This window comes from Molossus molossus, unplaced genomic scaffold (assembly GCF_014108415.1).
Source record: "Molossus molossus isolate mMolMol1 unplaced genomic scaffold, mMolMol1.p scaffold_m16_p_11, whole genome shotgun sequence".
Lineage (NCBI taxonomy): Eukaryota > Metazoa > Chordata > Mammalia > Chiroptera > Molossidae > Molossus > Molossus molossus.
This window is the reverse complement of record NW_023425346.1, coordinates 82,272,687-82,290,695: the sequence shown is the minus strand read 5'-3', so window position 1 is coordinate 82,290,695 and position 18,009 is coordinate 82,272,687. Positions and strand designations below refer to the sequence as shown.

General features: G+C 34.7%; 1 protein-coding gene across 4 annotated transcripts in view; it reads right to left on the bottom strand.

Moving 5' to 3' along the window:
- Positions 1-18,009, bottom strand: part of CREB1 (cAMP responsive element binding protein 1) — a 66,013-nt gene that overhangs the window by 41,904 nt on the left and 6,100 nt on the right. For 3 of the 4 annotated variants that reach the window (XM_036253266.1, XM_036253265.1, XM_036253268.1), the window contains exon 2: positions 2,356-2,477. In XM_036253266.1, the coding sequence (XP_036109159.1) occupies positions 2,356-2,469 (114 nt within the window). In that variant the 5' untranslated portion in view covers positions 2,470-2,477. Of the gene's footprint in view, positions 1-1,255; positions 1,746-2,355; positions 2,478-18,009 lie in introns of those variants that run through there. The other variant, XM_036253267.1, reaches the window with a different exon arrangement.

Genomic DNA, 18,009 nt, shown 5'->3' with positions numbered 1-18,009 from the left:
AACTCATAATGTTAAGCCCCAAACATATTCACAGAGCTTCCAATACAGCTTTCTGGTTCCCTACTTTTAGATTTTTTTAGAAGTCCTGACCCAGGGATATTTTTCCATTTATCTTCAGATAGAATAGGAGAAGAGAGAGAGAGAGAGAGAGAGAGAGAGAGAGAGAGAGAGAGAGAGAGAGAATGTGAGAGAGAATGTGAGAGAGAACATAGACTGGTTGTGTCTTGCACAACCCCAGGGCCGAGGACTAAATCACAACCGAGGTACATGCCCTTGACCAGAATTAAACCTGCAATTCTTTGGTCCAAGGGCCAATGCTCTAACTGCTAAGCCAAAATGGCCAGGGCCTGGTTGCCTACTTTTAAATCTGAGCAGACAAACACAAATTATTGGGGAAAGTTTCTAATATGAACGATGGAGACCAGAACAAATGAAAAGGAAAAAAAAAGCTATAGAGCAAATCTATGTGAGGAAAAGAAAACTTAAAACAAAACCTAATTAATATTGAGAAAATATTGCCTTTGTGAAACATAAACAGGATGCTATTAAAACACAAAGAACCATTCAGAGAACAAAAGGTAATCTTAGAAACATGACAGGATAAATAAAAAAGTCAATAGACGGGTTAGAATATGAATTTGAGGAAATCTCTGAGAAAACAGAAAAGACAGAGATATAAAACAGGAAAGAAGAGATGAGAAGATGAGAGAAACAGTCTTATAGGTATAAAATCTGTATCAAGGGATCCTAGAAAGAAGAGAAAAAAAATCACTGACCAAGTAATTTAAAGAAATTGCGCAGAACTGAAAACACGAGTTTCCGCTATGAAAGGGCCCACTGAATACATAGGGCAATAGATAAAAAATGATCCAAATCAAGGTCCTAATAACCTGATAATGAAATAATGAAGCACTATAAACAGAGACAAGATTTTTATAAGATACCAGAGATACAAAATAAGAAAAGCATTTAGCCTTTCAAACAACAATAATAGAAGTTGACTATGGATCAATGCCTTCAAAATTTGAAAGAAAAATTTTTTCTTTACCAAGAATTCTTTACCTAAACTTGCTCAAGAAACCACTGGAAAACATGCTTTACTATCTCAAGAAAGTCCGTAAGAGAAAGGAATTTCTAGAATGATATTATATAGCAGACTTAGAGGACACCAGACCAGAAAGAACAGTGTGATGCAAGACAAAGATATGTTGAGCATTGTCCCCATCAAGATCCCTGATGGCAGTTACCTTCTTACCAGAGGGCCAAATGCTTGGATGAGCCCAGACTCTTATCTGTGCACAATGTCTGACCATGCACTCATGGAGTCCTGGCTCTCCAGCTTTCTTCCTGCACCTGCCTCATCTGAGTACATTTACTTCATCCTCAAGTATCTGCTATTCCGAAGGGCCGGAGGTGAGCCATGGTGATCTTAGGAGAAAACAGAGCAGCCCATTCCTCTGACTATATTCCTGCTGGGGGTCCAGTTTCTGGCCCACACTTTAGCTCAGTGTGGTAACCATCCGTGGTTATCCCTCTATTTCCCAAGACCCGCTTCTTGCTCAGTGACTCCTCTGGGGGAGCTTCAAAACTCCTTGGGAAGATGAGGTGCGCTATCCCAGAGCCTCTGCTAGGATTATTTTCTCCTGGGAACCTTCGCCTGAAAGAGGCAATAGCACACTCTTACCTAGCATATATTTATGTTTGCTATTTGTTTTTTACATTAACCATCTTTCTCATATATATTCAATAACCATCTTTCTCATATATATTCAAACAGTTGTTAATAAAATAAAATATTTAAGAAAAAATATATAACAAATCATAAAAATGAGAGACTATAACCTTAGAGATGGAATGTTTCAGACAAAGACAAAATGAAAGAATCATAAATTATATTTAAAATATACAGGAAACAAAAACTACCATCCTTGAAATTTACTTGTGTGTCAATTTATTTACTTATCCTATATTTTTAGTTCAAACACATATAAACTTAGCCTTTCAGATTATCTGTATTCCCATGTCTCAAAATAAATCTGAAAACCACCAGTTATTATATAAGATTGTCTTCCCTTGTTTGAGATACAATTAATCCACCCATTAGTTAAAATGTAGTTATTTCTGAATCATGTTCCTACAAATGGTGTATCAGTGTTTAACATTTTTTTGATATGCTACTGAATTATTTCTAAAATTAGTCTAATACTAAGTGAAATAGGAATTTTGATGTTCTAAGAATGTCTCCGATCATTCTATGCATCTCTCTCTAATAAAAACTAAATTCTCTTGTCTGAAACATATTCCTCTTGGAAGAGAAGCAACCTGGAATCTCTCCATGTATTTTATATTATATACCTGGGCTAATGTGGCAATCTGTGGCTGGGCTTGAACTGTCATTTGCTGGTTTTCAGCTTCTGTTACAGCTGCATCTCCACTCTGCTGGTTCTCTGCTCCAGATTCCATGGTCATTTAGTCACCTACAATAATATGGAAGAGTGTTACAAGCACTACAGTGCTTTGTGCTTTTGTGACTTTAAAGGCAAATTTCAAGTTATAAACAGGTATATGAGGTGGTTAGGTTAGCAAAAGCACTCAGAAATCTAGTTAAAATATAATGTAGCTTAATTATTATGAAATTTGTCTGACTCTGCTGAACTGTACTTTAGTCCCTTCATAAAAGAAAAAACTTTATTTTCTCTTGCCATTTCTACCCAATGAGATATTACTCTACCTAGACGTAAGAAGGTATTGCTCTCATCCATGAATCTCCCTTTCTGATAAGGGGAGGAAGAGAGACATCAAAGTTATAATTTTTCAAACTGTACCAATCAGGTATGAAGAGGGGGTAGAGAGCAGAAGTGAGCTGATGGAAGGGTCTACAAGATACTGGTTTCATGGTACCTCATATAAGGGTATTCCCTCCTATTACAGGGAAGAAGCAGAAAAATTATAAGCTACTTCCACAGGAAATTACTGGAGGTAGGACAAAATCAGCCCAAGTTTGAAGAGGCCAAGTTGTGGGGTATCAAGATAGAAAGGTGGAATAGTTAGCCACAGAGCCAAACTGGAGGCTCCAAGAACTGAAAACGTTAGTGCTCTGATTCCTCTCTTTATGTATATAGTATGCAACACTATGCAAATGCACACATACACAAAATAAAAAACTTTTTAAAATTTTAAATCGCAAAATTGTGGATAGGTTAATTAAGGCTCATTTTTAAACTTCTGAACCCTGCTTTGCTAATGGCTTAGTATATTTGTTGGGTAATCTGGCACTGGATGGCAGCAAAAGTAAGTGGAGGGCAAGTCCTAGCAGCAGCAGCAGCAGCAGCTACAGGGAGAAATTTCTGATATCTGGGGAAGTCGTCATGTGTAAAGGACTCACAATGAAAGGGATTATTTCTTACTTGTGTACTACTGTTATCATTTAGTGCCTAAATTTATTAAAAGTAAAAATTACCTATAGTGATTCCATAAATAACACAAAACCCCAAAATGCTTTTCCAGAATTTATTACATTTATTTTATAACTCTGAAATTGATACTCAAAATAGTCACTGTTCCCTATATGATTACTACATGCCATCAGAAAGAATCATATACTAATACATTTTGCCATCATTTACAGGATTCTATAAAAAAAAAAAGTGTTTTACAAGTAACAATTAAAAATGGAAGTGAAAATATCTCTGGAAATGAATATAAGTCATTTGGAAATTCAGAATCCATGAAATAGATAACAAAGGAAAAGGTCAACAGACTAAACTACATAATTACTTAAAATGTTTATATGGCAAAAGCCACCAAAAGTGCACAGGGAGAACATATCTGCCACATACAATTAACACAGTAACATCTAGAATCCAGAGAAAGAAATTCTTATTGAACTATTATTGACTAGTTCACAAAGACATATGTTCAAGAATATTCAGTGTAGAAATTTTTTATAATAGCAAAAAACTGAAACAAGTATCCATCACTATGAAGACCTTTAAAGAAATTATAGCAGTAAAAAAGAACGAAGTCGCCCTGGCCAGTCTGTCTCAGCAGTTAGAGCGTCGGCCTGCAGTCCAGAGAGACCCGGGTTCAGTTCCCACTAAGGGCACATATCTCGGTTGCAGTTTGTCCCCGGCCCTGGTTGGTAGTGCGGGTGGCAGCCACTCGATGTGTCCCTTTCACGTTGATGTTTCTCTCTCTTCCTTTCTCTCCCTCCCACTCTATCTGAACAAAACATGGAAAAATGTCCTTGGGTGAGGTAAAAAAAAAAAAAGAAGTCTATCTATAATGTAATGACATAAAGCTTTCCAAGACAGAGTGAAATGGTTAGCCATGAAACATAATAGACCCCTCATTTATGTTAAAAACAAATAAAACAAACTGTTGTAAAGGTGTATGCATGGAAAAAGATGTGGGAAGTTATATAGTAAACTCTAAGTGGTAGCTCTAAATAGATGAAGATTTGGTAGATATGTCTAGGATGACGACTTGCACCTCTTTTTATGTATTTTAGTACTATTTTTTTCTTCCCATGAGCAAAGATTCAGGATTACTTGTACAATGTAAAGAAATATAATACTAGTAGTCATGGATTACATTTTGAAACTACTGAAACAATGAACTAAAAAGTGTATTTCAATAATGATTTTGAAATACATGCTGACAAAAAATTTTTAAATCTTTTTACACAAAAATCACTATTTTTGTTTAAATTTTGCTTAAATTGTTTACCCTACATTTCCAAAGAGTAAAAATAACTATTTTTATCAAATAGTTTTTATTATAATTTGTGATAATTCACTGAGTTGTATACTTACAATCTGTACTCTTTCAAACTAAAAAATTTAAGAAAGACATCAAAAGTAATAGCAACAGTAACAACAAAACAGTTTATGTACCTAAATGTTGTACAGACTTTTGGTTTGGAAGAAAATGGATGTGAAAGTAAAAAAGACCTATTTAATAGCAATAGGTAAATGAATCTATTTGAGAATACCGAGTCAAGCCAAATAAGAGCAGAAATCTACAAACTTTTCCCCACCTTCTATCCAGTCATCATTTTAATGAAAAGGAAGATAAATACAATGTATCATCACAATACCTCCTTTGTAGACAGAGTACATGTGATAATTTTTAAAAGACTATTTCAGGCCACATTTTTTAAAAAACTTATGCTGTCATCATTATAGTTTCACTCTACCATTTGATTAAAAAAAGCAATCTAAGTACAGATCATATATTGTTTAACACATCTGGGTTACTTAAAATTTTTTTGACATGTAAGACACAGGGCATCATTAGAACTTATTTTAGAAAATATTTATGACTACATTGTAATAAAGGAGCAAAACCTAGCTAACAACGTAAGTAATTATAGCTGCAAGGACACATTCACCACAGAAATGTGATTTGCAACCTACTTCCCTCCTCATCTAGACAATATTCTTTCTTTCTAAAACAAAGTGGGATATTTACTATGGATAGGATCAATCCTCCATGTAAACTGCCAGTGTTTTATTATCCTTTCATTCAGGTAGATTACCAATCTTTTTTTCAGAGGATGGAATAGCCTTCTTAATTTTCATAACTCTTAGCTTGAGTAGATATCAGTCGCTGGGGCAGCAGTGCATATCCTGCCCTTCATCAGAAAATTCAGGGCTTTCTCAATGTGCAGATGAGAATTATTTCAAAAAGAAGTCACCTATATCAGATGAGAAACTCACTCACCTAAAATGGACACTATTCTTTGGTTTGCACCTGGAAAGTACTGAAATAGAAGTATGCCAACTAAACTAGCTTTTGAAGTAGGTGCATTAATTCTGGACTTTGAAATCTTCTGTTCTTTTTGTTTATATTTTCAGGTGAGGAGGAAAGAGATGCTATGGTGTCATGTGTACAATCTTTATTTTTCTATTAATCCAGCAGCAGTTTAGCTAGCAGTGTAGTAGGCAGACACAGGATCAACTAATAGAGCCAAAATGTGACTTTCCAAAGTTGTTTAAAGGAGATTCCTAATTTATTACACAAATCAGTGTTTTCTGTGTACAAAACAAAAACATAAAGACTGATGATACTATAAAATAAGAAAAAGATCATGTACATAACTCAGAAAGAATATTGTATACATATTGGGCCTAGAACATTAGAAACAATGGATCTTAGAAATCACTGAAAATATTTAGTATTAGCTTGACAGTTTCATGGTTCTTATTCTTCCAGTAATTCTGAATTTTAAAATTTATTTAAGTTTGACATTTAAGATTAAGGGATTTTCATGATTTATACTTAAAATTATGAATTTATAACACATTTCAAAATACTATCATACCAAAAACAAAAAATTTTAAACCAATTCAGAAAGATACTTATCATTTTGCTATAATGATCCTGAGTTCAACTTATTACTATGAAAACTAAAAAGTGAAGTGATTCTGGCTGCTCTCTCCTCTGTGTAGGATGGGACAGTCGCTGTGTGGCTAATAAAGCTCTCTTAATTTGAACAACCCCCCCGCCCCAAAAAAGTGAAGTGATTCTGTAGTACTAGTCATCCAATTTTGAGAGAAACGGTGACTGCTGCTATAAGCAGTTGGGAAAGGGAACTTAACACGTGGTGAAAAGCTAGATCTATTACCAAGTGGGTCTTTGGAAAAATTAAACTTTTTGTGTTTTAATTTCCTCACCTATAAAAAGAGAGATGTATTAAAAGATGTTTAAATGCTGATTTTAGAAACTGACACCACAACATGTATGTACACACACATTAATTATGCAGGCCACTAAATAAAATAATATATATAGTAAAGGAAGTATTCATTTTACCATATATGTATATATACAAAAAAATAGATTGACTAAGGTCATTGAGCCTCTTCAACTTGGGCAAATGTATTATATATTATCACTCATTTATATATATAACATTTTCATAATGCAACACAATTAGAGATAATTAGTAGTACTTTCAAGAAATGCTATTAAGATCAGAATATTATTCAATAAAAATTCTCTTTTACATAGTGGGCAGTGTCTCTTTTACTCATTACATTATTCTCAATTTAACTGTTGTTATAGTTACTAAATAATTTAATAGTCCTTTTTCTTAATTTTCAAAGATAAAGCAGTTTTTCCTTTCCATCTTAGAAGCCTTCAAGATATTTATGACTAGGGCTGTATCACTTCTGTTCCTTTACACAGTAAAGATAGTAGATATTTAAAAGTTTAAAATGTAGTTTATTAAATATGCCAATAAATATCAAATGAGCACTTCCATGACATTTAAAAGAAGAGAATATGTTCTGCAATAGAGTACTGATAAATGTGGGGGGAAAGGATAATTTTCTGATAAGAAATATGGCAGGAGCAAAGGCTTAAATTATGATAGACCTTCAGAGAAATGACTATCAGTGGGTGGTGTCAGATTTTGTATAGAAGCAAAGAGAAAAGAAATCATAATACAAAATGGTCACTCCAAAGCAATCAGCAATTACTAGGGCAAAATGAGAATATGAGAATGATGTCTCTTAAGTACTGGGTTCAGAATTTTTATAGTGCAATGGATTTTCTACTCTTTATAGCAATATATACAGAGGGATTTCACAAGTGAATAATTCACTTTTCTAAAACCAACAATATCTTCAATTTGAACAGTTTACATTATATTTGTATTACAGTGTATCTGAGAACTTACATGTCAGGTACTGTTCAAGTTACTGAAGATATAGAAATAAACAAAATAAAATTTAAAAAAACTTTGCCTTTGTGAACTTATATTCTATTTTGTGGGAGCAGGGGAGAAAAAGTAAACAAGTAAAACGTATTAACAAATCAGATGGTGGGAAGTGCTGTGTAAAAAATAAAGCTGAGTATAGCTTGTGCTAATTAAAATTATTTCAACAGAGGGGGGAAAAAAAGCTGGGAAAGATTTCTGAGGGATTTTCAATATTATAAAAGCTGACCAGTGAAATCTTCCTTTATTTAAAGTAGCATTTAAGTTTCTAAACAGAGCTATACACCAAGTCAGGGAGAAATTTCTGGCAGCACTAGTTCCTTATCCATCTGCCTCTACCAAGTTAACTAAAGCTAATCAAACAAGAAAGCAAGCCTATATCATTCATTTTGTTCTCCTAAAACATTTTGACTTTTTAAAAAAGTTTTAATTGATTTTTTGGAGCGAGAAGAAGGGAGAGAAACATTGATGTGAAAGAGAAACAACGATCTGTATCCTGCACGCCTCATACTGGGAATGAAGCCAACAACCCAGGCATATGCCCTGATTAGGAATCAAACCGGGACCTCTCGTCCCATGGGACAAAGCTCAATCCACTGAGCCACACCAGCTGGGCCATTTGGACTTTTTTCCCATTTACTTTAAAAAATAATTTTTTTATTTATTAATTTGTTTTTGTTGCAGATGTTTCTCATTTTCTTCTTATTGACACCCTCCTCCTCATCCCCCCGCCCTATCCCCAGCTTTGTTGTCTACGTTCATTGGTCATGCATACATGTATGTAAGTTCTGTAGTTTATCTCTCCCCTCGCAACACCCCCTCCTCCTCTGAGGCTTGTCAGTCTGTACCCCACACCTCTATGTCTCTGGGTTAATTTTGTTCATCAGTTTAGTTCATTATATTTGACAAATAAGTGAGATTATGTGGTATTTGTCTTTCTCTGCTTGGCATGTTTCACTTAGCATAATACTCTCCAGGTCCTTCCATGCCATCTCAAAGGATAAGAGATCTTTCTTTCTTCGAGCTGCATAGTATTCCATTGTGTACATGTATCACAGTTTGGTACATTTTGACTTTTAATAAGTGCCCCAGTCCGTACAATCCTAAATATTCTAGTTCAAGTTTATGAAAAATAAATCCATGTCCTCCACAACCTAGTCTACTTTTTCAATTCCTTAAATCTATGACTAAATTAATCCAGACTAGGATGAGAGGTGTTAAAAAAAAAAAGAACTGTTGCCCTGGCCGGTTTGGCTCAGCGGTTAGAGCATCGGCCTGCGGTCCAGGGTTCGGTTCCTGCTAAGGGCATGTACCTCGGTTGCAGTTTGTCCCCGGCCCTGGTTGGTTGTGCGGGTGGCAGCCACTTGATGTGTCCCTTTCACATTGATGTTTCTCTCTCTCTCTCTCTCTCTCTCTCTCTCTCTCTCTCTCGTCCTCTCCCTCCCTCCCACTCTATCTGAACAAAAAATGGAAAAATGTCCTCGGGTGAGGATAAAAAAAAAAGAACTGTTGTGTATTTTGACTCTGAAGAAATAATAGTCATAACTAACAGAACTAATAATTACATGCTTTTATTTTATTTATTTATTTTATCCTCACCCAAGGACATTTTTCCATTTTTTGTTCAGATAAGAGTGGGAGGGCAAGAGAGGGAGAGGGAGGGAGGGGGGGAGAGAGAGAGAGAGAGAGAAACATCGACGTGAAAGGGACACATCAAGTGGCTGCCACCTACACGACCAACCAGGGCCCGGAACAAACTGCAACTGAGGTACGTGCCCTTAGCGGGATCTGAACCCGGGTCTCTCTAGACCGCAAGCTGATGCTCTAACCACTGAGCCAAACCAGCCAGGGCTAAATGCATGTTTTTAAAAATGCAAATGACCTCAATTACAAATGAGAAAAAACCTTCCCTTGCACCTTACACCAAGTACATTGATTCCTCCCACACTCTTTTACCAATCCAAAAGTCCAAGGATTTAAGAAAATCACATAAGCAGAAGTTTAAAATCTCCAGAGTAACTATAGCAAAAGGCACATTTGGGCACATGATGTTAAAAACAAACAACTATTTTGTCATATTCAAATGCAGTACCAAAAATATTTTGCAGAAGTATATCTAGAAATATCTATGAGCAATACATAATACTTTGTACACAGTTATTTGGTACTTATTATTTAGTTCTTACGATATAACTGTTTGAAAGCCTTGCTTTCACCTTCTTAACACCTTCAACATGTCTTGATTAATTTTCTAAAGTGTTAAGATTAGTTTATTAAAGTGGTAAAATGTTTAGGTGCTAACACAACAGACTTTAGCTTTCCAGGAATCAGTTAACTGTGTAGCACTGCCTCTTTCCCTTTACATTTTTTCCTGTACAATTTTCTTTTGGCTATTAACTTTGAATATTTGTCACTTATCTTTATCATATGTTCAGTCTAGCAGAACTGAGATGTATGCAATCAATACTAGAAATTTAGTAATGCCCCAGGTTTCTGATCCTAATAAGTTTTTTGGCACTAAATACTGCATATCTTCAATGAAGACAGATAGTTACAAACTGTATATTCAAATGTTGTATACATACATATCAGTATGTATACAATGTACACCCCACCCCTCAATTCAGTACACATATCAACTTCACCTCTAAAAACTTTATGAGATTATAATGATCACACCTTTAAAAAATAAGGTTATATACATTTTTAGGGAAGCAATGTGATAGATAAAATAAACTTGGTGTCTTTATCAAGCTAAGTAAATTCTGCATATTTTTCTATCTGCTCCTACCAAGGTGGTATTCTCCCACCCCCTCCTTTTTTAAAATCCTCACCAGAGGACACTTTTTCCACTGATTTTTAGAGAGTAGAAGGGAGGGAGGGAAGAAACATCCATGTGAGAGACACATGGATTGGTTGCCTCCTGCATACCCCAACCAGGTACACACCCTTGACCAGAACCCACAACCCTTCGGTGTGCAAGCTGATGCTCCAACCACTGAGCAACGACAGCCAGGGCAAGGTCTTTCTCCCTTAATTGGAGAACAAATCCATACCTCAGCTTCTAGTCTAGATATTATAGGAAGCAAGAAAAGTTATATATGAAGTTAATTCTCTATCTGAATTGATAAGATTTAATCATTTATAAGACAAAATCTGAAAATGTATTTATATATTTTTATAAATTTTTTGTATTAATAGTAAATAGCAGTATAACCCAACCACTGCTATAAAAAAAGGCAGCATAGAGAAAAAGAGAATCTTTTCAATGTTATTTAATAAAATTAATTACCTATGTATTTGTTTATTGAATTGAACTCAGAGAAACTGCTTTAAGTTCAATACTTACATTTTATAATTTATTGCAGTTTTGTGCTTACCAGCATATTTGAATGTTACTTTTAATAATCCAAGGTATTTTAAAATGTACAGCATGCACTATAAGCTAATGTTCCCTCAAAGGAAGTATTTAATACAAGTGAATTGGAAAAATATTATGATTTATAGAAATGTATTGCATGGTTTATGACAGCCATCTTAGAATATGTGACTAATTCTATAGTAGCTTTCAATGAGAAAACTTAAGTACTTTCTTAAATCAAAGTTACTATTATTATTTTTTAAGTACTGGCAAAATGTATGTACTTTCTTTTCCTTCAGGTAAGACTACTGCAACCAAGACTATGCATTATTTTAGATAACTTTATCCCTTCTCTTCCCATTCTTTCTTTCCACTCACTTGATACTATGTTTCCAGATTTTTATACCCTAAGCCTTTCCAGAAAGTGACCCTCTATAAACGTCTATATATGAAGTTCTACTAAATGGATTTTGGAGCTGAACTGTTTTCCAAGGAAAAAGGGATTATACACATCCTACACACAGTTACTTTCAGAAAAGCAATTTTTGTGTTGATTAAAGAGTGAAACTGTCTTCAAATTTTAAGTTCTGCTTCATAAACTACCTCAACGCTGAAACAGTAAGGACCCACATAAGCTGTGACCTGACTTAAATATTTATAGCCCACTATTCCATTTACTCAACAAAACCCAAGGGGCTATATGAAAATCACCATTCAAATGAAAATGAATGTCCAAGTGTTTAAAAAAAATAAGGTTATAAAATCAATATTTATTATTTCAGTTCTGTTTTGAACTAAATTTGAAATGCTATTCTTGGTGAATTATTTACAAATTAGACATGGAAGAGTGAAAATTCAGTTTTCCTGAAATGAGTTAGCATGTTATAGTAGGAGTCATAAGACAGGGAATTCTAGTTTTAGCTCTACAGATGTTGAGAAGTTTATAAGGAATTTACGGTATAAGACTATTCAGAGCTATACCAAATAGCCTCCAATATTATAAAAAGTGAAGAATTCTTTGTATTTGGCAATTGGACTGCTTGGATTATTAAGCAATATGCTAATCATTTTAACTATGTTTTGCTTACTAGAAAAAGCCCAAGCATTCATGGTAGCAAGGATATATTAGGACTATATTTAAAAATTAGCCATGGTTAATCTATAAAGATGATAAATGACATGCAGACAATAACAAAGACTATATACAGTTTCGATACAAGGCTCAAATAATCAGCATCAAGTCCAACCTTTTATGCAGATATACCATTTTTTACCAACCTGGTGGTAATTTCTGGTATGGTCATTTTGATTAATAGAATCTCATGCTATTTCTCATGTCTCAGAGGCAGGACATGTTAGTAAAGTATCAGAGTTAATAAAAATTCAAAGTATGAAAACTTTTTAAGCAATGGAAAATGAACCTAATTTCCTTGGCTTTTAAAAAATAAATCTTTAATTTCAGTACTTTTTTTATTTTTTTTCAATCCTCACCTGAGGACATTTTTTCATTTCTTGTTCAGATAGAGTAGGAGGGAGAGAGAGGGGGAAGGAGGGAGAGAGAGACAAAGAGAGAGAGAGAGAGAGAGAGAGAGAGAGAGAGAGAGAGAAACATCGATGTGAAAGGGACACATCGAGTGGCTGCCACCCACACGACCCAACCAAGGCCGAGGACAAACTGCAACCTAAGTACGTGTCCTTAGTGGACACTGAACCCAGGTCTCTCGGGACCGCAGGCCGATGCTCTCACCGCTGAGCCAAACCAGCCAGGGCTAATTTCAGTACTTTTTAATTGCCTAAAGTTTGTATGTCCACTTCCTGTAACCTGTGGGACACTAAAGGGGCACTCTTTTTAATCCTGCCTTTTGAATTTGTGACCCTGCAAGAGGGAATCATTCATTAAACAAATATATTTACTGTGCCTATTACATTGTAAGTGTCCTGCTAAAAACTATGGGAACTGAAAAAAGAAACAGACAAGAACCCTTCTCTCAATGAACTTACAAGCTAATAATGGATAAAATACAGGGTGGAACAAAATTAGATTTGCCGCTGTGAGTAAACAAAACAGTTTATTCTTTAAAAAAATTTTTTTTAAATGCGTTTTTACTGGTTTTTTTACTGAGAGAAAGGGAGAGATAGAAACATTGATGTGAGAGAGAAACATGGATCGGCTGCCTCCTGCACGCCCCCACCAGGGATCAAGTGCACAACCGGCCAAGTGCCCTGACCGGGAATCAAACCAGGACCTCTCAGTCCATGGGATGACACTCAATCCACTGACACACACCAGCAGGGCAATACATTTTATTCTTGTATTATTATTTATTAATTAATGTATCATTTTCTATATGAACAACTGTGAACCTACTTTTGCCCCACACTGTATGTATTATGTCTGAAAAAGTTGGGCAAGTATAAACTAATCCTTACAACCAGTTTACCTATAAATTCCCTCAAAACATCAATTTAAAATCATAGACTTCCCACTCTATCTGAAGATAAATGGAAAAATATCCTTGGGTGAGGATTTAAAATAAATAAATAAACTATTTTTGAAATGATAGAAATACAATAAATTTATAGAAAAAAGGAAAGTGTGAGCTGGTCATTTATGGTAATCTTTTGACTGATGCAGATGAGTAATAAATAATGAAATCAATATATTTTTTTCAAGACTGTGGCTAGAATGACTTTCTCCAAGTGAACTTTTTTAAACCTTAACTACTGTTTAGAAATAAAAATTCTAGTAATTATAATTAAAGCTAGAGCCTTGAAAACTTTCTTTGCAAAGAAATACTGCAACAAAAGAGTGATGAAGGCTTTGCTTTTACTGTTAGTTCTTGCTCAAGAAAAAGGCTCTATCAGCAAGTAAATTATTAAAATTCACCAGGGCTCAGTTTAGTTATATGTAAAAAAACGAAGGAGCTACTCCCCTCTTCTTGGTAAAAGCTTATAAAGTGTGAATTCCCCAAATACAGTAGAGTTTGTGAGTCATACACTATACCCACACAAGTATTGTAATAAATTATCAACATATAGTACTTAAAATGAAATGTTTCACTTCAAGTTATTTCTTGATTTTTATCTTTGTTCTTTTCAACAGTTACTCCAACTAAGAAATCTGGACACAGAATAAAGGGAAGTCCAGAAGAAGCACAGTGTAAATCCAAATATGCATTAATGGCTTTAGTTATTCTTCATAAAATAACGATGTCTTGTTTATCTGGGCTTTCACGGATATTAAGAATATGCTTGTAATACTTTAATAAGAATTTATGATGCCCAAGATAGAGACACCAAAGCACAAGTACCAAAAGGAAAAAATATGACTTGAAATTATCAACATTAAAAACATTTGTGTCTCAAAGGGCACCATTAAGAAAGTAATGAGACCTACCAATCAAAAGAGACCATCACCCTAACCAGGAACCTAATTCCCTTAGTTCCCTAAATAACTCATCCCATAGAAGCCATCAGGAAGCCAGGTCTTTGAGTATGAGCTCACCTATAACTCTGGGTGTGGCATGATTTCCTTAATTAATAAACCTTTACTTTCTTGGTTGGAGAAAAATAGTGGAAAAACAATCCACAGAATAAAAGAAAACTTTGTAAATCATATTATCTTGGATCTAGAATACTAAGAACTACAACTCAATAAAAAGACAACTTAAAATGGGCAAAGGACCCGAATAGACGTTTCTTCAAAGATATACAAATGGCTAACAAGTATATGAAAAGATGATAGACATCATTAGTCATTAGAGAAATGCAAATCCAAACCACAATGAGATACCAGTTCTCACCAACTAAGCTGGCTATAATAAAAAATAATAACAAGCGTTGGAGAAATGTGGAGAAATTGGAACTGCCGATGGGAATGTAAAAAGGTTCCATAGCTTTGACAAATCAGTGTGGCAGTTCCTCAAATGTTTAAACATAGTAAACATACAATTTGGCAATTTAACTCCTGAGTATATACCCTGGAGAAATGAAAACATGTGCAATAAATGAATGTTCATGGCAGCTTTATTCATAATAGCCATAAATTCCAAGTGTCCATAAATTCATTGATAAAATGTATATCTATAAAAGGAAATATTATTTAGCAATATAAAGGAATGAAGTACTGATTATACAAGTTGGTTGAACTCTGAAAGCATTATGCTAAAAAAAAGCTTACCACAATGAAAAACTTATTGTATAAGTCCATTTATATGCAATACTCAGAATAGGTAAATCTAGAGACAGAAAGTAGATTTAGTAGTTAGCTGATGCTGGGGGTATGGAGAGACTGAGGGGTGATGGCTACAGGATGCTGGGTTTCTTTTGGGGATAAAAAATATTCTAAAACTGACTGTGGTGATAAATGCACAACTTTGTGAACATGCTAAAAACCAATAAATTGTACATTTGAAATTGGTAGATTGTATGGTATATGAATATTTCCATAAAGCTGCTAAAAAAAATTCTACGGTGTTCAATTTTTTAACTGCATTGTAATCTACCACAAAATTGAGAGAATTAGGAGTCAGGAAATCTGTTTTAGCCTGATTTATCATGCCATTCCTGTTTATATTGTTCCTCCTCTTATATGAAATTTAAAACTTTCTGCCTCAAACTCCTGGTTCCTCATAATGTGCATTTATAGTTAATGTAATACTTTTTTCACCAACTTGTATGCATATTAGATTCATTCTACTTCATGTCTTCATTTTTGTTGTCCATGTCACCACCTAGAATACGCACCTTTTTATCTCTACTTATCCAAGTTCTTCAGTATTCAATTTAAATTCTTTCTCACAAAACATTCCCTCACTAAACTGTCTCTCTTTTAACCTCCTAGAGCCCTTCAACACAACACTGAAAACTGATATTCTGCCATGTATGAATCCTTCCCTCTTATACTATTTTCATCATTTCTACTATACCATAAGTTCCTTGAGGGCAGGATCCACATAATCAGGCTTTATTATTTATAGTAACTAGAACAATCCTTCACTTAATATCTACAAAAATATTTAACTAAATAAGATTTCTTGTGATTATTTCACCAACTATAAAACATTTGACAAATAAATGTTCACTGAATAAATGACTAGACTGATGTATGTCAGTAAGTAAAACCAAGTATATTATTATTGCTGGTCAGCAAACAATAAAGCTATTGATACCATAAAAATAAAATAAGCCCTGGAAAGTTTGGCTCAGTGGTTAGAGTGTAGACCCGTGGACTAGAGTCCCGGGTTTGGTTCCCACTGAGGGCACATACCTCGGCTGTTTATCCCTGGCTCTATTTGGGGTCGTGTGGGTGGCAACCATTCAGGTGTCTCTCTCACATTGATGTTTCTCTCTCTCTCTTCCTCCTTCTTTCCCTCCGGCTCTATCTGAAGATAAATGCAAAAATGTCCTCGAGTAAGGATTAAAAAAAAAAGTTTATTCAGCTTCGGCTAAACTACAAATCTTTTTAGTTACATCTAATACTGTCATATAACTAGAAACTCACATGCAGGTAATTAGCTCATTAGAAATACATGTAAAATGAAAGAAATCTTAGTTTTAGAGAAAATTCACTAATGTTTGGGCAAGACATTTTCTATTACTATTGGTATAAGTCAACTTTTAGAGTCACCCTCTACTCCCCTATGTCATTACTTAGTTATTTTAACTTCTGCTTAATTCTCTCTTCTCCAACCAAATGTCAGTCTTTATTTCTCTCCTTTTTTGGGGGAAAAAACCCACAAAAACCTTCACAAACAATATCTTACACTCCAAATCTTCGCCTCTTCAGAGATCCTACATTAATTCAGCAGCAGGAAGAAAACTCGTATATACTTTTCATCTTTGTTCAAACAGCTCATCTCATTCATAGTAAACTCCTTTATTACCTTACCTCAACCCTGAGAAAAAGCCACTCAGGCATTTAAAAGTTTTTCAAGGAGTACTATTCGTTTTTTCTTCTTTAAAGTTGAGATTCATTTAACTAGCCTCAAGAATAGATTAAATGTATAAAGGTAATTTTTCATCACTGGAGATGTAAAATACTGATTCTTACTTCTCTGTTGGGAAAAAGCCCACTAGAATGTGAATGATTAATCTTTTTTTTTCCTCTTCTTTTTGGTAACCTGGTAGACGAATGAACAAAACTGTGGGTAAAATATAACAAAAAAAAACCCCACATATTCACAGGGCCAATTCTGGCAGAGCTAAGAAAAGAATGCAAAACAAAACAAACAGGACAGAGACAAGTGTGTGTGTGTATGTGTATGTAAAAAGCATTCTGAATAAGAAAAACAAATGTCTCCCAAACCTACATTTATAGATAGGACAGTGCAGAATATGTTTAAAACCATACTTTCTTCTTAAGACTTCAGAAAGTTGACCAGGGCTAACCTCTATATAATGACTGAGTTAGCATATATATTAAATGGCAGAGGAAAACAAACAGCCATTTTCACATTATGAACTTGTTACTTAAGTTCATTACCTTTACCTCCTCCCCAAAAAGCAATTCACTGATACTGTGAGAAATCATTTAATTCCCTGGCTGCAGAGAGATAAGTTCTAGAAGAAAAATGTTTTGCCTTTATAAACTTCAATTATCTATCTGTATTCCCGCAAATCTGTAAAAATGTTTTGTAAACATTCCAGTCAGTCATTGAGCAGGTAAAAACAGCACATATTAGTATTTTACACAAAATATTAATAAATCCTCAAAATAATAGTAAGGCAATACTTTTACATTAAAAACTTTAGTACAGCCCTGGCTGATTTGGCTCAGTGGTTAGAGCGTTGGCCTGTGGTCCAGAGAGACCCGGGTTCGGTTCCCACTAAGGGCATGTACCTCGGTTGCAGTTTGTCCCCGGCCCTGGTTGGGTCGTGCGGGTGGCAACCACTCGATGTGTCCCTTTCATGTCAATGTTTCTCT